Genomic DNA, 27,283 nt, shown 5'->3' with positions numbered 1-27,283 from the left:
AGATAATAAAATGTTGAGAAAATAAAGAACTGATATGATCTATAAGCTTCCAAGATTTTCAAATACTAGATACAACAAGAAGTAGAACTAAGAAATGGCAGAGGAAATAGATAAGACACAGTTCTGAAACTGCATCTATAATAAATACAGCAATGCAACCTTGTGGTGCCAAGGCGTAAAGTCAAAAAATTCATGAAGATGATAACAAAGAGACTACAAAGGCAAAGGCTGACATTTTTTAAAAAGAATTGTTTTTATAGAGATAATTATTATAGATAGAGAACATAGGGGAAAATGTTGGGGTAAGAAATTATCTCTTTCTTACATTATTCCCACTGTAGAAAGAACAAACGTTTAATCAGCTAAAATCTCCACTCTTCTCTATGATCCTATCTTTACCTGCCAAATCCCAGCCCCAAATCAATGTTACAGACCTTTTCCATTTCAGGGGAACGGCAACTAAGCTCATCTTAAACCTTAACTGACTAGCCTATAAAACAAAGCTAGCCATCTAGTCTTACAGACTAACCACCTCTATGTAGGGTCTTCGGTTCTGAATTCAGCCAAGAGTCTTCAAAGAATCTCATCTGGCTTTCCCGATCCAGGGCTATCAGACAAGGGCTAGCTGGCTCTCAGAGGGTACCCATTCACTGTCGGCTGAGACATTGTCTATAGAGCTCTCTAGGAAAGGCTGCATTGCTTGTCAACATTAAGAGCTGATTTCTATACAGGTTACACATTTTTAAAAATTTTTGCAGAGGTCAACAAAGAAAGTTAAATACTAAATATCAGTTATTATCAAGAAAAAAATGCTATCTAGTCTCCGGTCATTTAAGCAAACATCTTCCTATCAGAGCCCGCACAAACCGAACCCAGATTTAATCTTGCAAGAGCCTGCCAGGCTCCCTGCTGTCCACGGAAAGCCCTCAAGTTGGGAGCCTGTTCCCTTGTGTCCTGTGCCTGATACTTAATCTTCCATCTATACAGGGGACAACTAGACAGAGGCCTATCAGATCCTCAAAGGACTTAACATTGGAGAAATGGACTTTTTATTTTCTTTAGACTTCTATACTTTTCAAAAAGACCCTCAGCATTTCCAGTAATGGTGTGAGTTTACCCAATGCTAATGATTCTCACTATCAAAATTAAAATAAATAAATGTGTAAAAGAAGAAAAGAAAAAAGTGATCTTTATAATTTTGTACAGAATTTATATAATGGGTGCGTCTTGATAAATGGAAAGATAAATCTATTTTAGTCAACACAGTATGTAATATACTAATACATTGCCAATTTTAACATTATTTGTATTTAAAAGTATTGCTTCAAACCCCTAAATCATTGTAAGTGGTAGAGTCTGCCATTCACTTTGGCTGAACAATATATACAATAAGTCAGCCAAAATTCTTCCATTCCTGTACAGTCTTATATGTGGGTGGTGATGGTTAGTTCTCATAAATTGTTTGAACACTTACATTTCACAAAATGCAAGATGCCATTAAAAAATAAAATGTTCACCAAAAATATTTTTCCAAATACAAGATTATCCGATTCCCAGAAAAAGAAAACATTACTATAACATTAAGGCTAAAACTGTCAAAAAGGAAGCCAAGATACACTCAGGAAAAGCTTTTGCTGAAAAGTTAATTTGTTCATTTTGAAACTTTATTATGTAAGCAAGATATTTTCCGAGTCTACAATATAAAAACTGCTTATTGCTAAGTTAACATTGTGATAACTTATTTTTTAAATGTTACTATGAGCTATGTAATTCATTTTCTACCATACATAGATATTCAAATTCTGCTAAATTCTAAGGCCACATTACTGGCAAGTTAGGATACCAGTAGACATCTGTAAAATATGAATCCTACTCCTTACAGAAGCATATAAATTCTCTATTTGTCATATTCTGAATTCTGAAACATTCTAAGGTTTTGAAACAAATGAATAGTATTCCAGATTTAGGATAAGCAAACATATGCTATACATGATCCTAAAAGAAAAGAAATTCAGATTTTTAAATGGATAAGATTATGCACAAAAATAAAGCACAATCAATTTTAAGTTTGGAAAGGAATTTCGAGAAAGAAGGGAATATAAGATAATTTGGTAAGTGATAAGTAACTTACCTAGGACTCCTTAAAGTAGAACATGCTATGGAAAAGAAGAGTTTCACACTCAGAGAGTGGCATCTCTGGAATCCTTACAATGAAACAGATGATGAATTACTGAAATTGTAGTATTTTTGAGCTGGAGTAAATATGACAAATCTCTTCCAATCCCTACATTGCATAGATGAGAAATGTGAGGTGGAGGGGAGAGGGATAAGTTAGAAACCAGAATTGGCTGTATTACTTTCAACATCTTTTTATCATAGTGATTGATAATTCAATTGATGGGAAGGTTCAAGTCACCATCATTGGCAAATAACCACAACTGAAGTAATAAACGTCTTTGGGGAAAAGGGTCTGAAAAAAAAATGAAAATAGCCTTTTTGGTTCCCTCATATTTTCTGAATTTTCTCTCTAGTTATTTGAGCTAAAGTGTGGCAAGGTTCTGGACCACATTCTAAAGCAATATATTCCCTAACTGTCCAATCAGTGTAAGGAAGAAAACACTATTTTATTACAGTTTTACTTTCATTAACGATCTTAGTTTTTCACCTCCTAGCTGCCTTCCCAGGTTAACAGCAACTATTCTCTAACGCCATAAAAAACTTCATAAAGGACAAAGCTTGCAAAAAATTGAATGGAATGAGTTAGGAACCTTACCCAAAGGGGTAGTAGAGCTGCCGCCTTTCAATCCTGCTGTCACTGGACTGGACCCGCTTTCGTGGTGATCCCCAGTGTTCTCATTGCCAAACTCACTTTAACAACAAATCTAATACTATCGCTCTCCCCCTCTTTCTCATCACTTGGCTTCTATAACTTGTCTTCTCTCCTCCCTATTTCTTCTCTTCTCTCCGTTAGAATGCTTTGGGAGTAGGGTACCAAACCTGGGGTAACTCCCAGGACTCTGTCATTAGGCCATGGCCACTGGCCTCAATCTATAAAGCGAAGAGCTCGTCGAGTTTTACATCTTTGATCTCTAATCTCTGTACTAATGATTTTCAAGTTTTCTCTCTTATCAATAGTTCACTTCCATATTGTGATTGCTTAGCTATCACTGCTAATTTTTTTTATTTTATTTTTAATGAGGTATAATTGACATGCATCATTACTATTTGATTACCCTTTTTCCTTAAATTTAAAATGCATCTTATCCTCCAAACATATATCAGCCCCTTGCTCTGCAGTTTACCAAGGCATGATAATATCTTTGAATCATTTTTCTAATTCTTTGGCTCTTAAACTCGACGGGCACCACGACCACTCTGGAAGGCTTGCTGAAGCAGACTGCTGGGCCTCCCTTCCAGTTTCCGGTGCAGTAGGGCAAAGCTAGGCCTGAGAATCTGCATTTCTAACCAGTTTCCAGGTGATGCTGATGCTCCTGGTTCAAGGCTCACCCTTTCAGAACCACAACTGACTCATACCCTCAGTATGGTCACCAAATCCATTATTTCAACCTTTGGCTGCTACTTTCTTTATCATGGCACCACCTTACTTCAGATTCTTCTCACCTTACAAGGTGAATACTTGGAAAGTTTAATAGATGGTCCTCCTTTCTGGCTCTCTTCTCCCTCTTCTTATCAATACTACATTCTTTTGCCAGGAAATTGTTCCTTACACTTCAGTTCATTATGGTACTTTCTTGCTCAAAACCTCATGGCTCTTATGCTGAGCATAAGACATTTTAATAGCTCATAAGGTCTATAATAGCCTGTAAAATGTGGTACCCTATTACCTACCCTGCCTACTGCAAAGGAATTCTGTGAGGATTAAATGAGATAATTCATTTCTCATTAGCCACAGTCATTATATTCTATAAAATTATTGTGAACAAGAAATTAGTGAATACTGAAATATTGCTCCTATGGGAAATACAGAGTTAGGTTCCTGTGAGCTTTTGGTCATATTTTCATCAACTAATCAATATGTAGCCTTGTTTCAGGTGTTTCTGTTTAAAGTCACCTTATTTAGTATACATAAGTATAATATCTAATACATATTTTCTCCATTAGGCACATCGCGGCATTCTTGCACTTAACACTACTCTTGGGGTGGGGTGCATTTTAAACAGCAAAGTCGCCAATAGAAAGCACAAAAAGGTAAAAAAATGTGGCACTAAATAGATTGCAAAAAGGACATTTGTTTACAGTATGAGCTGAAACAAAAAGCAAAGCATTACTAGGTTCTACCTCAGCTGAGATAAAGCATATCAGAAAACTCAAATTTTCCACCACTTTGTGCATATCTGCAAATGAACACGAAAGCCCTGCAAGTATTTCGGGGTTTCAAATAAATTTTAGCTAATAGACAATTTTTCAAATACAGAATCCACAAACAATGAGGACCAGCTATACTATGAGAGTAACTTTGGAAACCAGAGTATTGCCCAGATATAACAAATAATAATAATTACAAAGTAACCTTTAAATTTTTGAGTGCTTACTATGTGCTAGGAACTCTTCTAAGCACTTTATCAATACATTTAAATTCCATGAAAACCCTATGAGACTTAAGTTATTATTATCCCCATCTTACAGATGAGGAAACTAGTAACAGAAAGTAAAATATTTTGCTTAGGTTCCACAGTTAAAAGAGAAATAACTGATATTTGTGCCCAAGCAAACTGGTCCAAAGCCCACATTCCCAATCACTACGGAATAAAAAAAAAAAAAAAAGTGAATTTTCAACCAATTCCCAATAAGCACCTTCTGCTCTAGCTACTGTGGTCTCCTACATATTTATACATTCATCAAACATTTTCTGAGCTCCCCAAAACATCAGGTACTGTGTTGGATACTAGAGGAACAAAGAGAAAACAGATAGTCTTAGCTTTAAGGAGCACAGCTTTCTGTGAGAAGTGCATAATACAACATTTATAGAAAAGTAAGATGAATAATAGGGGTCCCAGAGTAGGGTCATCAAATGGGGTGTCTAGATTGAGGCCCCCCCCCAGGGAAAGTGTCTAAGAAGAAGTAAAGTGTGATATAAGTTTAGATTTTAAAAAATAGGAATTAAGAAGAGAAAGAAAGGGAGGTAGGAGTGCAGAAAAAAACATATATAAAAGGCAGATGTAAAGAATGCTAAAGCTTTCAGAACTATAGTATTTTTTTAAGGCTGGAACCAACCAAACCACTATAGGAAATAGTGGATGATAAGGCTAATGGCGGAGATAACGAGGACAAGTCTTCATGTCAAACTCAGGAGTCTGAATTTCTTCTCAAAGGGTATGAGCAGTCATTGGATGGGTCTAAGCAGATATCAGACATAAGTAAACTTGGATTTTAGAAAGATAACTCTGGAGGAATTGTGGAGGAAAGATTAGAAGGGATTATGACTGGAAGTAAAGAGACCTGTTGGGAGATAGTGTGGCAATCCAGATAAGACTGGGCCCTGAGCTAAGGCGTGGCCGTCTGAGGAAGATTAGGCCCCAAAGGTAGAGAGCAGAGCTGGGTCACTGGGGAAATAAACTGAGCTGCCTCTCATGTCACTTTGAGGACTGTGCTTGCCACATCCTCCCCCACCAAAATGCTCTGTTCATTTCCACTTCTGTACATTCACTCTCTTTTCGTATCTGAAATACTCGCTCTTCTTCCTTCCACTTGTCCAAAAATGATCACTTTGAGGACTTGATCAAAGTTTCACCTTTCCTAAAATGCTGCCCGTAAGTACAATTTCCCAACAATTTTCCCATTTCTTTAAGTTCTGTAGTACGACACATACTAAATACTTTGGCAGAATTGCATTACATCTTACAAATCATTCCATGTATATGGAAGGGTCTGTGACCTTATAATTCTTTGTATTTCCTTCAATACCTATCACAAATACCTTGCACATAGTACATCAACAGATGATGACTAAAGTTCAATAAAGTATAAGAATCCTTTTTAAATAAGCTGAGAACTTATTTCAGCTCAATTTTCCCTTTAGATCAGCTGGTTGAACCATTTACCCTTTTCCACAAGTCATCAGCAATATTGCCCAGTGCAAACAAGGTTTACACCATCCAATACTCAACAGAGCAAAGATATAATTTCATTTCACCACCAAGCTCTACCACTCCAGATAAAAGCAAAAACAATGTGTGGCATCTAATTATTTCTTCATTTTCTCATCTCAAATTGTAACTGCTTTCCTGATGCTAACTGGTTTCATTCTTAAAACTGATAGAACTGTTTCTCCTTTTTCTTTAGTTATAAAGCTCAAATATCTAAATTTTTCTCTGAGTTAGTTGGAATTTCCATAAAATAAAAAAGTACTTTCCAAAAACATCCTTGCTTCCCTTTAACATATTATTATAACATTGCCAAAATGTTACCTATTATCAATGTCAGTGCCTCCACGTGGGTGTCCTTGTGTCTCTTCCCTTCCAGACCACCTCTTACCTTGCCCCTCCCCAGACTTGGTGGGGTCAAATGTTTTAGTACCTAAAAATGATCAGACTCTGAGGTAAAATAAACTCTGAAGTTGACTAACCCATTTTTTTCTGACCCAACCTCTCTCTCTGCCCTTTAATCCTATTTTTCTTACTCTAATTTACATTTTAATTACTTGCCTTGTGAATTGTTGTTTTGTTATTTTATAATTCCCATGTAAATTCATATTACTTTTTGTCTTAGAGTTTAGAAGGAACTTACATTAAACAATGTTTTTTTTCCCCCAACCCTTTTATAAGTCTAATACATTCTAATACAACTCAAGCGGCTTCTTGTGTTTATAAGTCTCTATCATTATTCCTTCAGAAATACATCCACCCAACATCTTTTTCTGATCTGGCTAATACTTCTTTTACGTTTCAAACTTTTCTATACTGAGACTCATGTGAGTAATCAATCCCTTAAGCACCATCAACTAGGCTATCCCACACTATCCACATCTGTTTAACTGATTTGTTCCTACATAAGGATGTTTTCGAAACTAATAATAAATTGCATTTAGCAGTCATTGTATAAAGAGCACTCCAACAGATACTTTACAGAGGACCAATGCAAAAAGAATATTTAATTCCTCAAATAAGTTTTCCAACAAATTGGGCACTGAGGAGACCCAAGAAGCCTGATTAGAGCAGGATCCTAAGAGAAGAGTTTTTAGCCAGCTTCAAAGGAGATTAAAACTGGACTGAGATAGGATCTTGTCAGTAATATCAAATAGTAAGACTTTTTCTGACCTTTGATAATTTATTTGCACATAAACTATATAACAAATGGAGTAAGAGGGCTGATAGGATTGTATTTCTTTTTATTATCCAGCACTTTGTAATATACATGGCCAGTCACAATTAATATCATAATGTGTAGAGATCCAACTTTCAATTGTCTGATAATTATCACTTCTTACCCAAAGCTAGAGTTTTTAAAGGTCAAATTGTTTTCTATTTACCTATCAACCTGTCCATTTACATTGGAAAAGATGTCAAGAAACCATTTTAAAACATGAATTTTATATATTATTTAAAAAGCAAAAATGTAATTTTAAAACTGAGTGGTAACCAGCCTTGCTACCATACAGTAACCTTTAACCAGGAGCAAATGTTTTTAGAGAATACAGTTGACATGTTGCTATTTATATATTGTAGAATGTAAAGATAATTACAGTTTAAATAGTATTTCGAATGCTAAAGAATAAAACAACAGAATTGAATGGCAGTCCTATTTCGGTTTTATGAAATAATTCTTTAGACATAGCAGATATTCAGAGCATATTTCTCGTAATTATGATTATCAGTAATTGAGGTCTGAAAAATGCAGTTTTATTTTAAAACTTCCTAATTCCACATGGCCATCAATAAAAACACTCAAGAAATAGCTATATTCTTTCAGCTCTGCCAGCTGTATTTGCTTTAAGCATCAGACTCTCTGGCAACACCACTCCTTGTAGTGGAGAAAAGCTTTATGAGTCATGTGTTTTTTCTAGGGATATGGAGCTCTCAGAATTATTAACTACAGGGAGAGAGTAAAAGTCAAAACTCATTCAATAAATTCCACAGTGCTTAGATTGAGAGAACAGGTGCCTGAACTCACATCTGAAGAAACACTTAGAGGGTGCTTTCCAACTCTGCTTCGTGCCTCTGACTAAGCAGTCCTGGGGATCTAGCATTATGACCACAAAATAACACAGGCAGCCACGGATGAACCAGAAAACCTCTTATGTTCATCACTCAAACAGAGCAAAGCGGCTTACAACCTCTCATTTCCTTCCACAGTGGTAATTTACAGAGATACAGAACTGCCATCTAGTGACAAAGAAGAAAAAAGCAAGGTACATCACATGAAAAATAAAATTGTAATTTTTTAAAGAGCATTGAAGCATCAAAGTTAGTAAAACTGACACAGTTTAGCACACCAAAGTTATAGTAAAAGTTTAAAATGTATAGTCTCTCTTTGCGTCTAAAATGTATCTTGACACCTGACTCATAAATGGTGTAGTTTAAATATAATAGAATAACTTTCAAAATAAACTTCTTATCTCATCCGCCTCATGATTTGGGCACGAGATAGTATTAAATAGCCAAAGGACAACTATCCATGTAAAAGTATAATTTTGTCATAGTTGAGAAAACATAAGGTATAAAATCAAACGGACCTATGTTTAGGTAAGACCTGGCTCTCACTCTTTATCAATTTTGTGGCCTTAAGCAAGTTCACTTCTATAAATATCATTTTATCACATTATAATTTCTTTAAATATATTTTATAATAGTTAAAAGATTATTATAAGAATTACTTAAGATAATATGGTAAAAAAAAATAGATGCACAGTAGATGGGTAATTGGGTAATTAATTCATTCCCTTTATCACTCTTATGGCCGGTTACTTTATGCTCTTATGAAACATACACATATCATCTAAGAAAAGAACGAGTCCATAAAATAAGCTTATGACAAAGGGTCAATAATTTCAAAACTAAGTAATGCCATTGTTGAATGCTTAACCTCAATTGTTTACAGATTTGTTACTTCTCAATTAAGTATATTATCTGGTTTCTGGACACTTCACTGGCCACAAGAAATGGAGAAGATCTGACATTTAAATCAATCTATTTCACCTTTGAGTTTCTATGCTATAATAGCACATGTTTCTACATCATTCAGCTCATCAAGTTACCTGCTTATTACAATACATTTTACCATGGTTCACAGCTCAAGAAAAAATCACTACCATTTGATACACATGAATATATGTATATCGAATTATTACAGCTAGACTCTTAATACATAAAGCAATGCAGTACATGTTTTACTGCTGTGGATAGTACGGAATACTTTCTGTCCAGGACTTCACAGGCATTATCATATATAACAAAGAATTCAGTAATATATGTCCTGGAAATAAGAATTCAGAAAAATCAAATACATAATCTCAAATCACAATTTAGACATGCCTGAAAAAATTTTTTAAAAGCTATAAACATAATGAGAATATTTTTAGAGCACTATTTTTCTTAATCATTTCTGACTTTATTTCTCTTTACCTCTTTTTATCCTCCTTCATCATATTCACTATTGTTGGTCACATGACCAATTATAAAAAAACCATCAGTTGAGTCTGTCATACCTCTCCAAGTGCCCCAGCCTGATGTAAGTCTCTGCTCTGACAAAGTTGGGAAAACCTGTGTTATGGCACTATCCTTAAGAATATCTGTAGTCTATGGCCATGCCACCCTGAACAAAGCCCGATCCTGTCTGATCTCAGAAGCTAAGCAGGGTCAGGCCTGGTTAGTACTTGAACGGGAGACTACCTAGGAAGACCAGATGCTGTAGATGTAAAAAAGATAAATAGATAAATTAATTAGTTAATTAAAGAATATCTTTACTTGTAGGATAATGGCCAATGTAATTATATTTTTGAAAAGCACCACTAAATTATAAAATAAAGTTACTGACCAATGTTATATCCTTGTTTCTCCTCTAGGGGGAGCACGACTTTCATATATGATGTAGGGTTGCTTCTTTTCAAAGGGGCAATTATTCTGAACTTGGAAAATTCTCAAAAGTCATCAAATTTTTAAAATTTTACAAAGAATAACGATCACTATGTCCCATATAGCCTATGTATGCCTATGTATGTTGTCATACACTAACCAGAAATTGACCTGAGCCTAGAACCCACGTATGAGTCTGCTCGTTTCCCAAGAGAACATACTCTTCTTACTTAGTAATTACTTACCACTTTCTAATACTAAGTTATTTTCAAAAGAATAGTTAGGAGAACGTGTAAGTAAATTTTTTAAGTGATTTTATATCCAAAAGAGCAATTGCTATCCACAATTACTATTCCATGTGTTTCCTTTCTTTTTTTTTTCTCAAGAAGAGAAAAAAAGAAGAAAGACATAAATTTTGGCAGAAAAAATAGTTTCTATGTAAATTAAACAGATGCTAACTAATGTTTCATCCACCAAAGCAAGTTAAGAATGTTGATTTTACAAAACTTCTGAGATTTTTTCTTAATTCTTATCTATGTGACTATTAGTTTGGCCAAGCACATCTCCACATGACATTTCCTGGAAGGGCTACCATTTCCTGTTAGAGCCAGCTGTTGTGGGTTCCTCTCTTTGGCTGGATGTAGAATGATGAGGCTCCCGGAAAGCTTGTCCTCAGTTCTACGTCAAGGCTGTTTTTCTTTACAAAGTCTAAATGGAAGAGAACATCCCCTTCCGCCAGACTGGATCACCCTGGAGACTTAGGGAAATGAGGGTGGCCTAGCTAGCTGGGCAGATGGGAAGGTAAATCAGAGTCTGTCACAATTTTAAGACAAATAAGAGACAAAGGGATTTGACATCCTAATAAGATCTTCTTACCTGCTGAACAGCATCTGAACAATTTTTCAGAGTTTCCAAAACAGCAGATTGAGATTCTGGGTTAGAAAGGAAGAAGACAGTCAATATATTAAAGAAGAAATTTTCCCCTTTCTTTGATCAGAAAATAAAACTAGCTAAAATCTATGTTTAACTATAAGTACCAAAAACATTCAGTTTATCTTCCATTTATACTGTTTTTATAATGAGTACAGGACTGCTTTTCAGTATATAAAACATATAATAACCAACATTCGTGTCATTATTACTTTTAACATTAGAATAGGCCTATAAAGCCCTTCTTGACACATCAATCAGTTACTTTTCTCAACTCCTAGTCTATTTTGTGCCAGAAAGTACCTGCTAAGACATTCACTTTTTATTCACTTAGCGTACGTCCATACAGTGACAGAACCCAGCTCACCAACCTTGAAGGATGGAGTCTCAAATGCTTTACCTAACTATTGACAAAATACCTTCTGATTTCAGTGAGAGAATGAGCACTGTCACCAGGAGAGTGACAGCACTATGTAGGGATTTCGATCCTTTAGTAGGTCATGTGGGAGTCTGTTAGACTGCAAAATCTTCATGCTGGGCATATCCAAGTCCAGGATTTTTTTTAAGCTATGGGACACTTTTTTCTATGTGGAACTTGCACAGAAGATTAAAAACATAAAAATAAAAATAATAGGGCCTACGTGAAAACCCAGTGCTCCATGGACCAGTCTGAAAACCACTCGTCTTGGGCATCGTCTACATTTTACAGGTAAGAAATCTGAGCCCATGATACAAGCAGTTGGTGGCAAGCTGAAGACTAGAGTTTGTCTCCTGACTGTCACAGTGCTCCCCATCCCCAACTGGCAGGCAGACCAGACACATAACAAGATATAGCAGTCACTGTTGGGGATAATTTAGACAGTCCCAATTTAGCAGCATTTTAGTTGATGTATGTGACAATGCTATAGAAAAGTAAAAGATACTTATTATTTAAATTTTATAACATATTGCTAAACTACATTGCAAGTTTTCATTTCACTTAGTTAATAAAGCACAATCTCTGCATAGGCCCATAGCCTTCTCTCATCCGCCCACACTCGCTGACTCCTCTAACCATCTCTGCCTTTCTCTACTTGCCCATTGTGCTCTAGCCACATGGCCTTCTTGCGTCTCTAACATACCAGCCATGCTCTCTCCATGGGATCCCTGCAGCGGCAGGGATCTGCAGTCCCCTCTTCCTTGTTCCTTCCCTCTGGGATTTGCTCCACCCTCCATGGGCATTCTACCTAAAGTAGCAATCCCACCCACTCCCCAGCATCCCCATTCCCTGTCACTTACTTTCTTTATGACATGGATCATCACACAATATATTATGTAATTCCCTTGCTTGCCTACTCATTCATTATCTCTCTTACCCAAACTAAACTAAAATTCCATGACTAAAGATATTTTGTAGATTTATTTTCCTTATTGTATCCCCAGGTCCTAGAATAGTGCCTGGCACACAACAGATGTTTAAAATATGTGTTGAGTGATTGTAAGAGGGAACAAAAGGAGTGATCAAAAGAATGATCGAACCATGAAAGTGAGTGCCACCATGAAGAGTGAGTTGCTGCAGTAGGGAAAGAGAGAGGATACCACTTTGCCATTAGCTAATATCTGCACCTCATCCGAGTCTATCTTTCAAAACAAAAATCACTAAAAATAGCATGACATCGTCATTTACCAACAGATGTCACTATGACAATAGAGTAGTAAGTGGCCTTACAATACAACCATTTTCCCAAACACTGTATTTCACTGAGTTGATCAAAAAGGGATCCTTCTCTCTTATACTGACAAATCTGTACTCTAAACTTAACACCAGACTTAACCAATTTTGAATAAACACCTTTAACATCAAAGCTAGCCATCAATTAACACTAAAGCAAATCCAAACTCTGAAATACTTTTATTTTCTACTTTTAGTCACCTCCAAACCCCATACCACCAACCCCAAACACAGCAGCCTCCAGACAAGGTTCTGGGGTGACTAAAAGTAGAAAATAAAAGTAGAAAATAAAAGTAGAAAATAAAATGTTCTCTTCTTTTCCTTGCGATTTAGATAGTACACGAGTGACCCCAGGACCTGCTGCTGGAACACTAACAGGTCTTCCCACCGGAAATGCATACAGTGTTTCCCAGCTTTTATTCTATAGTCCTAGACCTGGTTACCGACTCAAGAAAACAAACTCCTGGGCTCTGATAAGGACATGTGCAATTTACCAGAACAATGAACTACAAAAGGTGTTTCAGTCAATACTGTGAACACCTATACCTAAACTCTCAGCCCCTTCTGTGAGATTCAATGGCCACTTGAACTGAATCCATCTTCCCAGACCCATCCCTTTCACTATGCTATTTCCTTGAACCAGTGTGTCACAACATCTAAGAGGAATTTATGTCAAAATGCTCTCGACAAAATCATTAGTTGAATTATAGGAGTTATAAAGGGTGAATAATTTTTTTTGTCATTTAAAAAAATTTATTTATTTAAATTAGTTTCAAGTATACAGTACATTGGTTAGACATCTATATAGTTCATAAAACGATGCCCCCAATTGCTCCCTCCCTCCCCTGGCCCTCCATCTAGCCAGCATATTAATGATGACTGCATTCCCTCTGCCGTGATCCCCATCCCGATGACCAACTAGCAACTATTAATCTGTACTTCCTTAACCCTTCACCCCATTCTCCCAGCCCCCCAAAATCCCTCCCTTCTTTACATCACCAAATTGTCTACGATATTTAGAATTCTGTTTTTGATTAGTTTGTTCTTTTTGTTCCTTAGATTCTGCATATAAGTGAAATCATATGGTATTTATCTTTCTCTCTCTGACTTATTTCACTCAGCATAATAATCTCTAGGTCCATCCATGTCATTGCAAATACATTGTTGGTGGGACTGCAAATTGGTACAGCTGCTATAGAAAACAGTCTGGAGGTTTCTCAAAAAATTAAAAATGGATATACCTTTTGACCCAGCAATTGCACTTCTGGGTATTTATCCAAAGAAAACCAAAACAATAATTCATAAAGATCTATGCACCCCAATATTCATGGCAGCACAATTTACAATAGCCATGATATGAAAGCAACCTAAATGCCCATCGACAGACAATTGGATAAAGAAATTATGGTTCATATATACAATGGAATATTACTCAGCCATTAAAAAAATAAAATTCTCCCATTTGCAAAAGGTGAAGATTTTAAGGTGAAAGAGACATACAGAATATCTGTACTATAAAATAAAGGGTAAAATGAAAGAACAATTAGAAAAAGAAAAAAATAAATGGTAAAGAGAAGGAAAAATAACAGAGAAAAAAGTAAGAATGGGAGAGAAAAAAGAGAAAAAGAAAAGCATGAGAAATGGCAAAAAGTGGCACTCAGTTCTGGAACTGACAGATGGTCCCCATTAAATATTCATCAAATAGCCAGTGAGGGTTGTTTTTAAAGAGTGACCCAGTGAGAACTCTCTCAAGAGTACATTCAAAACTGCCAACTCCACTCACTCTTCTTAAGAATTAAGAAACTAGACTGTTCTTTTAAAAACGTTACTGTGAAAAGAAGTAGGAGAGAAAACATTCTTGACAAAACTTTAAATGTTCTATTGTTTTTAAGTTACCGCATAAACTTCTGAGCATAATCTAAAACTCTGGGGTCCCTGCAATTCCAAATATGTTTCAGAAATCATCTATCATCACAAAATAAGTTTATGGCATATAGAACAAAACACGCTTGGGTGAATTTTATATTTGCAGAGAGAGGACAATGAGAAAAGAATAAGATATGCTTCTGTTTGAATGAAAAATAAATCAAATCATTCCTTTAAAATACACAAAATATGCCTTCTAAAAATAAATTAAGTAGTTTCTAAACACTTACATTTTCATAAGTTAAAATGAACTTATATATTATTAACTTAAAGCTTCTTTAATGGTATATATCAATTTGATTTAAATCTAGTCAATTTAATTGAAAAATAATTTATCAAAATTCATTTTACTATTATGACTTATGATTAGCTGCCTAATAAATGGTGGATGTTTTTATTTCTGGCATAACATGTCCCCCCACAAATGAAGATAGGGTTAAACATGTAATTTTTGAAAAAGGGTCCAACCCTATGTCTGTTTGATTATTTAATATTTTGAATCTTCCCCTCATTGCCAACAGAAGATATCTACACCGGCTTTAGCTTGCATATTTTACAAAAAAAAAAGGCTGATTTTACAAAAAAAGGAAGAAGAAAAAAGAAAACAAAAGAAATGAAGATCTACAGGACACACAGTCAATCCATTCTAGTATATTATACCCTTTGATCACGTGAGAAGTTGAGAGGAAGAATGCTATCAAACCCTCCTTTGACTTCTTACAGAATTTCTGTATTATCCCAGTTGAACATGTGTTAAAGTTGTTGGACTAAATCTGGAAATAAGTTAATGACCCTGTATTTGCATTACATCACACAGAATCTCTCTTATTAGTAACCATTAGGAATACCTCTTTTTTATTAAATCTATTGGGGTGACATTGGTTAATAAAATTATATAGGTTTCAAGTGTACAATTCAGTAAGATATCATCTATGTATTGCATTGTGTGTTCATCACCCAAAGTCAAATCTCCTTTGGCACCATGCATTTGACCCCTATCTGACCCCCTTTATCCTTATCTACCTCCCCGCCGCCTTTTCCCTCCACTAATCAGTAAACTGTTGTCTGTGTCTATGATCTCTGTTCATCTTGTTCGATTGTTGCTTTCAGGTTTATATCCCACTTTATATCATATACATATCATATGGTACTCAACTTTTTCTGTCTGACATCTCACTTAGTATAATTATCTCAAGATTCATCCATATTGTCATAAATGACAGCATTTCATCTTTTCTTATGGGTGAGTAATATTCCTTGTATATGTGAATCACATTTTTATCTAATCAGCTACTGAAGAGCATTTTGCTGTTTCCATGTCTTGGCCACCATCAATAACGCTGCAATGAACATTGGGATACATATATCTTTACGGATAAATGTTTTCAAATTTTTGGGGTAGACACCCAGAAAAAGAAATATTTCTTTTGAATATTAGAGGTCAGAAAAGTTGTGCTTCTCTGAGAGACTATCGCTTTTAATCACATGGACATGGACATACAAGATAATGTAGATTCGCTCCCATTTCTCTATCTTCTTTAAACATGAGGGGTAAATTTCCAACTACCTTTAAAAACTGCAGGTCTTAAAAGATGCTCAAGGTTACTAACCATTAGAGAAATATGAATTAAAACCACAATGAGATATCACCTCACACCTGTCAGAATGGCTGTCATTGATAAATCAAAAAAACAAGTGTTGGTGAGGATGGAAAAAAAAAACCCTCATACATTGTTGGTGGGATTGCAAACTGGTGCAGCCACTATGGAAAACAGTCTGGAGGTTCCTCAAATAATTAAAAATAGAAACTTATGACCCAGTAATTGCACTTCTGGGTATTTATCAAAAAAAAAAAAGGATTAATTTGAAAAGATACATGCACCCCTGTGTTCACTGCAGCACTATTTACAATAGGCAAGATATGGAAAAAAAAATCTATCATCAACAGTGCTCGTCAATAGGAAAAAGAAGCTGTGGCACATATATACAAGAGAATATTACTCAGCCATAAAAATTGAAATTTACCATTTGCAATGACATGATAGACCTAGAGGATACTATGCTGAGTGAAATAAGTCAGACAGAGAAAGACAAATACCATATGGTTGTATTTATATGTGGAATCTAAGGAAAAAATAAACAACCAAAATGAAAAGACTCATAGATACAGAGAACAAACTGGTGATTACTAGAGGAAAGGGGGATTTGGGGCTGGGTGAAAAAAGTGAAAGGATTAAGATGTACAAATGGGTAAGTACAAAATACTCATGGAGATGTAGAGTATAGCGTAAGGAATGTAGTCAATAATATTTTAATGGCTGTGTGTAGTGCCAGGTGTAGAGTAATCAGGGGCATCATTTCATAAATTACATAAATGTCTAACCAATATTCTGTACACCTGAAACTAATACAATACAATAATTTAATTTAATTAAAAATTGCATGTCTTTCTGAAACACATTGCAATACGCTAGCTTACATCGCAGCTTCATTTTATTGTTGCATCCTAAATTCCTTTCAGTTTGATCTACTTTCCATTGTAATCCTTTCCATACCTTAGGAATATATCACCTCTTCAAATCTTTGTTGGAGCAAAGGTGGGTTACAATTCTTTCAGCAAGCATGTAAACACACATTTTAGAATTTCTACACAAAAAGATTCTGCCACATTTATCAGCTCTTCAAATCTTTGTTGGAGCAAAGGTGGGTTACAATTCTTTCAGCCAGCATGTAAACACACGTTTTAGAATTTCTACACAAAAAGATTCTGCCACGTTTCTACCAGCTCTCCTTCTATATAATTTTCTCCAGGATTTCCTGTGATCAAATGGCCTTTATAAAAATCATTCCTATGTTCACTTTCTTTTTTTTTTTGAAAAAATTTACATTTTCAAAGAAAGATATGGACTTGATTTTCCGAAGATGCAACAAGAATGATCAAGCCTCTATTCACATCTAGACATTTGGCTCTTGTTCTCCATGAATTTGAAAGCTAAAATTAATTATCTCTTTGATTTTGTATAAATCTATGACCCTTTGAAACTTGTTATTGAGCCTCTAAAATGGACCATGGGATGATCCCTCACATACGAAGTTCTCCCTGAAATGCTTGTATTCATGTGCTGAGTAGATGTTTGCTTAGATTTTATGATCTCCATTTATTCACTCAAATATTTAATTATATACTATGTGTCCAAAGGTCTTCAAATGTTGGGAGTCTGCAAAGAAGACAGATATGTATAAACAGGTAAATTATAACATATAAATAATTCAAATGATAGAGATATGATTAAAATTCCATGAGCACGGAATTAGGAGCATGTTGCTTCCTAAATTCCTTTCTAGCTGGCCTTAACCTTCCAAGAGGCATTCTATATACCTCGAAGGTCGATTTCTGTAGAGACAATGCCAGCTGTGTAGGGGGTCAGGTTGGGAGTAAAAGATTCACAGGAATCCTCAGCCCTCTGCAACTCATGTGGGGAGGGGCACCAAGGCTTCGTCTTGGTCCTTGCACTTCAGATTCAAGTAAGGGAGGGTCAATTTCTCAGTCTATATATGAAAGTGAAGAAAAACATCTTTCACAGAAGAGATCATGAAAAAGTTAAAGTGATATCCATGCCAAAGGCAGAAGAGGGAGCAACAGAAATCTGAATTAGCTGGACATGTGAAATTGTAAACAATATTAAGAGCCAGAAGACCGAAAAAAAAAAAAAAGGCAAAAGACAAGTTCTCAAATTTCTAAAATAGAAGTGCAATACTTTACCCTTTGGGGGAAAAAGAGTCATTGAACTCTTTCACTTAAAATTAAAAAGTAAAATATATATATATGTACATAAATATATGTATCTATATTTATATATAAATATAAATATATATATTTATGTTTATATATGTACATAAATATATATATAAATAGAAAAAGAGTCATCGAACTCTTTCACTTAAAATTAAAAAGTAAAATATATATATGTACATAAATATATATATAAATATATATTTATTTTTATATATGTACATAAATATATATAAATAAATAAATAAATAAATAAATAAATAAATAAAAGCAAAGGGCTACATGTTGCAAATAGTAGTTTTAACCAGGATGTCACTACACAATGTGTGTGTTTGTGTATATATTAAAAAAAAAACAAAAACAAAAACAAAAATCTCTATACAAGCCTTTCACTATATTACAGACATTATCACTCTTATAATTGACTTGACTGTTTGACTAAGAAGGGGCAGCTGGTGTGGCACCCCAGCATGAGAATGCCCCATAGAGTCACAGCAGGAAAGGTTTAGATAGTGCCATTAGATCATACGGACAAAAGAATGCTCTATGGCTGTTGAGGTTTATAACAGACTAACTGCAGTAAAACAAGTCACTGCATTATTTTCTACTTACTTCAATCATCCTCTTCAAGAATGCATATTTTAAAAGGAGATCAATTATTACATTAAAATTTACTTGCTCTGGCATTTTGCAAACTATGTCCAATAACAATGAAAACATTGTAGTACACACGTCTTGGTATTAATTCCAGCTATCATCTTTTACCAAACTAAAATTTGGATTATCACTAATTAACTTTCAATCTAGTGTACCTCCAAATGTTTCATAACTGTTTTTTAAAGTGCCCTAAAATTTTAAAGGAAAATATAAAGTTTTCAGTTAGAAAAGTTGAGAAAAGTAGATGCCGTAGGGAAGAAAAAAATGAAAATATTACCCTAACCAATGATGTAAAACACAAGATATGAACCCCTATTAAAAGAACTGTCAATGAAATTGATCTATTCTGCTACAGTCGTGTGCAACTTAATGACAGAAATGTATTCTGAGAAATGCAAGGTTAGGCGAGTTCATCATCATGCTAACATCACAGGTACACTTACATAAATCTAGATGGCATAATCTACTAAACACCTAGGCTACATGGTATACAGCTTATGGCTCATACGCTACAAACTCATACAACATGTTACTGTACAAAACAACACAAGATTAAATCAGACACAAGATAAAAATGATGCAATCAAGAGACACAAGATGCATGAGGCTGCTGCCGGTGTAACACAGCATTCTGTTTTACAGCAACATTTTTCTAAAAGTAGAAAAAGTACATAAATAATGACCACTGGCATCAGCATCATGGCAGACAGAGAAGACTCCACTGTTTCTCTCCTTAAATTTAGAATACAAGCAACTATAACTCTACAAAGAATCTGCTGCTCAACACACAAATACACCTGAAGGATCCACGCACCAGGGCATCTGAAGGGGGACATGACGGAACAAATAGGGGGAAGCAGGATGGATCGGAGGGACAGGGACGATGTCCACAGATGCATTTCAGAGCTTACCTCGGCACCGGTGAGGGTGATATCAGAGGAGAAGTTGATCTGGAGCCCTCACACTATAGCCTAAAGCATAAGAGGGGCAGAAAAAAGCATCTCCCATCCTACCTCTTCATCCCATCAGAATGAGGTAGAGGTGACTGGAAAGCTGTAAACAACCAGCAGTGCCACTGACAGCCATTACTGAAAGAGGTGTGAAGCCACAAGATCTCGATCTTGCTTAGTCTACTACACACAACCCTGTAGAGCCAATAAAGTCAAAACAACAGCAGAAACAGGAGGCAATTCTGGGAACTTGAACATTGCTTCTCTACCACACATCACATTCTGTGACTACAACGGTGGTGGCTCCATAACCAAGGTGAGCTACACATAGAGGGTACAACCATCATCCCAGTGGTTATGCAGCATTTTCCTTAACTAAAGTGATGTGGCTCCACCACAAACCCAGCAGCGCATATAGTGCAGGTAAGAGAAAACAAAAAATAGCACTGCAACACCATCTACTGAAAAGCAAAGGAAAGTACTCTACCTGTCAATCTGCTGAACCATTGAGAGCAAAACAGTAGATAAAAAAGAAAAGAAATCACTATCTCAAAAGCACAGACAAAGAAACAATCCATCGAATACCATGAACAACCAAGGTAACTTGTGAGCACAGAAAGAAAGCAAACTGTCTTCAGAAATCAAACGCAAAGTCATCAAGACTGATTTAAATAACAAAGAATTCAAAATTACAGTTATGAAGAAATTTGAGGCTATATAAGAAGACTCAGAAAGGCAGTTCAATGAGCTCAAGAATAATAATGAACATAGGGATTACTTAACCAAATAGGCTGAAAGCATGAAAAAGAAACAAACTCTGGAGCTGAAGAACTCAAGAAATGAGATGAGAAATGTATTAGAGAGCACTGGAAACAGAACAGTCCAGATAGAAGAGAGTATAAGTGAACTTGAACACAGAAACCTAAAAATAACCAAGGGGAAGAGAGAAAATAATAGAAATAAAAATAAAAAAAAGAAAAAAACTATGAGAATTATCTGACTACATTAAGAAAAGAAACCAAAGGATAGTAGATATATCGGACATTAAAGACAGAGATTAAAACAACAACAACAACAACAACAACAACAACAACAACAACAACAACAGAGAGTTTACTCAAAGAAATAATTGATGAGAACTTCCCAGCCAACAGAAAGAATTAGACTTTAGAACAGAGGGGGCTAACAAAATATCTAATGTCAAAAAATTAATGACAAAAAGATTTCCAGTCAAGATGACAGAGTAGGTAAATGCTGTTTGTCCACATCAAAATTACAACTAAACTACAGAACTACCATCATTGAAAATTGCCAGAAGTCTAGCTGAACAGGAGTCCTGAAATTAAGGGCATACAGAAGGGACCACTTTGAGACTGGTAGGAAGGGCAGAGACATGGAACAGGCTGGTTCCACATTCGTGTGTGGTGACTGAAAGTTGAGAGGGATATATAGGCTGCAGGGGTCCACCCAGAGGAGTGAGGGGGCCCCAGCTTCATTCAAGCTGTCTAGCCCAGGGTTCTAGAGTCCAGAAGAAGAGTCTGCACAAAATCTATATGTGAAAATCAGCAGAGACTATGGCTGAGTGTGGTGGAGGGCTGCGGAGGTCCTGGATGTTCCACTTGAAGGTCTTACGGATAAAACTTACTCGCTGACAAACTCACTATCTCTGGGCTCCGGTGTTGAGGCAGCAGCTCAGAGGACACCAGGGACATGTGGGGAGGTTCAGGGTGATGGCTGGAGGCATAGCATTCTCTCAAAAAAAAAAGTGCTTGTGGAGGTCACTTTTCCTTTGTTGGGTCCTCACCGCAACCAGTGTGCAAACACAGGTGGCTGCCATATTTGAGTCTCTATCAACCTGCTAACAGTTGCTCCATGCTTGGGATTCCCAGAAACCCTCTTCCACCAAACTTGCAGGTATACCCAAGTCGTAGCCATCTGCGGATTGCTCCGTGGCACCTGCCAGGTAATCCTAGGCATGGCACAGCTATGGCTGAATGTAGCCTGCAACACAGCCGCCTGCAACACAGCCCCTCCCAGGAGGCCACAAAGTTAGCACACCAGGCAGCCTACTTCATAGTGAGCTGCATCAACTCCTAGGGCCAAAGCAGAGGAAGATACCAAAGGGCAGACTGGGCAGTCACCAGCGTCCTGCTAAAGTGAATCCTGTTTCATAAGATCAGCCCTTGCACAACAGCTCCTTCACTGGTCACGACCAGTCCTAACAACCAATCAGCCTGAGGGTCAACCCCTCCCACTGACGTGCAAACAGCAACCAAGGCTCAACTACAACAAGAGGGCACACACACAACCCAAACAAGGGACATATCTGGAGTACCCAGCTCAGGTGACAAAGGAGACTGTGCCACTGGGACCCACAAGACACCGACTACATAAGGCCACTCTACTAAGACCAAGAGACAGAGCAGCCCTATCTAATACATAGAAACAAACACAGAGAGGCAGCCAATATGAGGAGACAAAGAAACATGTCCCAAATAAAAGAAGAGAACGAAGCTCCAGAAAAGGAACTAAACAAAATGTAGACAAGCAATCTACCAGATGCAGAGTTCAAAACACTTATTATAAGGATGTTCGATGTACAATAACTGAAATGAAACATACCTTAGGAAGAATTAACAGTAGATTAGATGAAGTGAAGGATCGAATCAGTGATTTAGAAGATTAGGTAGCAGAAAACACCCAATCTGAACAACAAAAAAGAAAAAAAGAACCCTCCCCCTCCAATGAGGATATTTTTAAGGGGCTTCTGATACAACATGAAATATACCAACATTCGCATCATAGTAGTACCAGAAGAAGAGAGAGAGCAAGGAATTGAAAACCTATTTCAAGAAATAATGACAGAAAACTTCCTTCACCTGGCAAAGGAAATAGACATACAAGCCCAGGAAGCACAGAGAGTCTCAAATAAGATGAACCCAAAGAGGTCCAAACCAAAATACATCATAATTAAAATGACAAAGGTTAAAGACAAAGAGAAAATTTTAAAAGCAACAAAAGAAAAGCAATTAGTTACCTACAATCAAGAGAGCTCCAATAAGACTGTCAGCTGACTTCTCAACAGAATCTTTGCAGAACAGAATGTATTGGCATGAAATATTCAAAACGATGAAAAGTAATGACCTACAACTAAGATTACTCTATCCATCAAAGCTATCACTTATAATCTAAGAACAAATAAAGAGCATCTCAGACAAGAAAAAGCTAAAAGAGTTCATCACCACCAAACCAGTACTACAAGAAATGTCAGAGGGACTTCTTTAAGAAGAAAGAAAAAAATATTATTCATATTTAAAAATATGAATAATAAAATGGTAATAACTACATAACTATCAACAATAACTTTAAATATAAATAGATTAAATGTTCTAATCAAAAGATAAGGTGGCCAGATGGATGAGAAAACAATATCCTTAAATATGCTGCCTACAAGAGACTCACTTAAAATTAAAAGACACCCATACTAAAAGTAAAGAGATGTGAAAAGATATTTCATGAAAATGAAAACAAACAAACAAAATAGCTGGGGTAGCAATACTTATCTGGGGGAAAATAGACTTTAAAACAAAGCCTGTAACATAAGACAAGGAAGAACCCAGTAATCCCACTTGTGGGTATTTATCAAAGAAGTCCAAAGCACTACATTAAGAGACATGTGAATCATATGTTCATTGCATCTTTATTTACAAGTCAAAATATAGAGGCTACCGGGGTGTCCATCAGTAAATGAATGGATAAAGAAGAGGTGGTACATATGTACAATGGTATATTACTCAGCCATAAATAAGAATGAAATCTTGCTACCTACAAAAACATGGATGGACCTAGAGAGTATTTTGCTGAGTGGAATAAATCAGACAGAGAAAGAAAAATACCATATAATTTCACTTACATGTGGAATCTAAAAACTAAAATAAACAAACAGAAAGAAACTATAGATACAAATACCATTTTCATGGTTATCTGATGGGAAAGGGGTTGAGGAGTGGGTAAAAAGAGAAAGGGATTAAGAAGTACAAATTGGTCACTACAAATAGTCATGGAGATGTAAAGTATAGCATAGGGAATATAGTCAATAATATTGTGGTAGCAATGTATGGTGTCAAATGGGTACTAGATTTATCGGAGTGATCACTTCATAAGCTATATAAATGTCTATTAACTATGCTGCACATCTAAAATTAACAATATTCTATACAAACTGTAATTGAAAAATAAATATATATATATTATTTAAAAAATAAAACAAAGATAAGAAAAAGAAAATTAATGACAAAGAATTCTCAAGGAAGCTGGGAGTCAGGGGGAATAAAGACCATAACTTACAAAGGAAATCCCATTAGACTGTCATCATATTTCTCAGCGAGCAGAAGGAAACCTTCAAAATACCAAAAAAAAAGAGGACCATCACCCAAGGATAATATATCCAGCAAAGTTATCTTTTACATATGAAAATTAAATAAAAGCTTTCCCAAACAAACAAAAGCTGAAAGAATTTACCACCACAAGACCTTCATTACAAAAATTGTTGAAAGAAGCACTTGCACTGGAAACAAATACACAAAAGTATACAAAACTCTGAGTAAGATAATTAAGAGACAGAAGCAGAAAACTGCAAATCTACTTCAGAATAGGTCAATAAACACTAAATTATAACATAAAAGTTAAAAGAGAAAAGGGACATTAAAAATAATTATAACTACTGTAATTTGGTAATGAACACATGACATAAACAAAGGTAATTTCTTTCAACAAAATCATAAAGGGGAGGAGGAAAAGCACCAAAGGAGTACGGGTGAATGAAGATGAGGCTTTCGGAAGAAAAAGGATTATTGTATATATGAGACATTTTACACAGACCTAATGGTAAACACAAAACTAAAATCCAGAGCTGAGACATAAAACATTAAAAAAAAAAATCATAGGAAATGCCAAATTAAAATAGTAGACAGAATCACCAAGGGAAAGAAACAATGGCAACACAGAACAATCAGAAAACAAAAGAAAAAAATGGCTATAGTAAGTCCTCATATATCAATAATCACCCTAAATGTAAATCAACTGAAATTACCAATCAAAAGGCATAGAGTAGTGAATGGTTTAAAAAAACAAGACCCAACAACATAGTACCTGCAGGAGACTCATCTCATCTTTAAAGACAAATACAAGCTCAAAGTGAAGGGGTGGAAGATGATACTTCAAGCAAATAGTACCAAGAGAAAAGTGGTATGGCAGTATTTATAGCAGACAAAATAGATTTTAAGATAAAAAAGGTGACGAAAGACAAAGATGGACATTTTATGATGATATAAGGGACAATTCATCAAGAAAACATTACACTTATCAATACATATGCACCCAACCTGGGAGCATGAAATATATAAGGTGATTAATAACAGAGCTAAAGGGAGAAATAGACAAAATTACAATTGTAGAATGGGACTTGACTACCCCTTGACAGTAACGATTAGATCATCCAAACAGAAAGTCAATCAGGAAACGTCATCCTTAAATGACATATTAGACCAAGTAGACTTAAATATCTATCGAACTTTCCATCTTAAAAAACAAAAAACAAAAAACAAAAATAAAACACAGAATGTACATTCTTCTCAAGTCCACATGGAACATTCTCAAGAATAGAATATATGTTGAGGCACGAAACTAGTCTCAATAAATTTAAGAAGGTTAAAATCCTAACAAACATATTTCTGACTATAATGGTATGAAATGTAATTAATTACAAGAAGAACACTAGAATAACCACACATATGAAGAAATTAAACATGCCACTGAATGATTATTTGGTCAAAGGAGAAATAAAAAAGAGGTCAAAGGATACACAGAGATGAATGAAAATGAAAATATACCAAAATTTGTGGGATGTAGTAAAGGAGTTCCGAGGAAGAATCTTAAAACATTACAGGCCTACCTTAAGAAAAAAGAAAAACTACAAATGAACAATCTAACATTACATCTTAAAGAACTACAAAAAGAAGAACAAATAAAGCCCAAAGTCAGTAGAAGAAAGGAAATAATAAAAATGAGTGGAAATAAATAACAGAGAACAAAAAGTCAATAGAAAAAATGAAACAATGAGCTGGTTCTCGAAAATATATTTTTAAATTTGAAAAATCTCTGGTTAGACTCACGAAGGAAAAAAGAGAAAAGACTCGAATAAATGAAATCATAATTGAAAGAGAAGTGGCAACCGATATCAAAGAAATACAAAGGATGATATAAGAATACTATGAAAGTCTATATGGCATCAAATTTGATAATCTAGAAACAATTGAAAACTTCTTAAAGATATACAACCTTTCTAGACTGAACCATGAAAAATTGAAAACCTAAATAGACCAATCAACAGTAAGGAAATTGAAAGGCAACAAAAACCTCCCAAAAAACAAAAGTCGCGGACCAGATGGCTTCCTGGTGAATTCTACCAAACATTAAAGAGAATTTAGTGTGAATCATTCTCAACCTCCTCCAAAAAGATAAGAGGAAGAAATACTTTCCAACTCATTTTATGAGGTCAACATTCCCTGATACCTAAACCTGGCAAAGCCACAACACACACACACACACACACACACACACACACACACACACACACACACACACACACTCTCTCTCTCTCTCTCTCTCTCTCTCTCTCTCTCTCTCTCTCTCTCTCTCTGTTAGGTCAATATCCTTGATGAACATAGATGCAAAAATCCTAAACAAAATACTAATGAATCAAATACAAAAATATGTTTAAAAGAATAATGCATCATGATCAAGTAGGGTTCATCCCAGAGATTCAAAGATAGTACTATATATGAATATCAAGCAATAGGATATGCCACATTAAGAAGACAAAAGATAAAATGATGTGATCATATCAATAGATGCATAAAAAGCATTTGATAAGATGTGACATTCATTGATGATTAAAACATTCAATAAAATGGACATAGAAGGAAAGTACCTCAACATAATATAAGCCATATATGATAAATCTAAAGCAATCTACAGATTCAATGCGATATGTATCAAAATCCCAATTTTCACAGAAATAGAAGAAAAAAATCCTCAAATTTGTATGGAACCACAAAAGACCCTGAATAGCCAAAGCAATCTGAGAAGAAAATAACAAAGCCAGAGATATCATACTTCCTGACATCAAACTACAAAAGCTACAGTAATCAAAACAGTATATTATTGGCATAAAAACAGACACAGAGACCAATGGAACAGAATTGAAAGTCCAGAAATAAATCCA

The 27,283-nt window shown here is 35.5% G+C and overlaps 1 protein-coding gene and 1 pseudogene across 1 annotated transcript in view; one reads left to right on the top strand and one right to left on the bottom strand.

The window, feature by feature from the left end:
- FMN2 (formin 2) overlaps nucleotides 1-27,283 on the bottom strand; it is a 325,489-nt gene that overhangs the window by 257,454 nt on the left and 40,752 nt on the right. The window contains exon 6 of the mRNA XM_039883627.1: nucleotides 10,908-10,963. Coding sequence (XP_039739561.1) covers nucleotides 10,908-10,963 — 56 coding nt within the window. The remainder of the gene's footprint in view (nucleotides 1-10,907; nucleotides 10,964-27,283) is intronic.
- LOC120619395 (uncharacterized) lies at nucleotides 9,754-9,873 on the top strand (annotated as a pseudogene).

Source organism: Pteropus medius, unplaced genomic scaffold, assembly GCF_902729225.1.
Source record: "Pteropus medius unplaced genomic scaffold, Ma_sr-lr_union100, whole genome shotgun sequence".
Classification (NCBI taxonomy): Eukaryota; Metazoa; Chordata; class Mammalia; order Chiroptera; family Pteropodidae; genus Pteropus; species Pteropus medius.
Note: the sequence above shows the minus strand (reverse complement) of the source record. Positions and strands in the feature narration are given on the sequence as shown.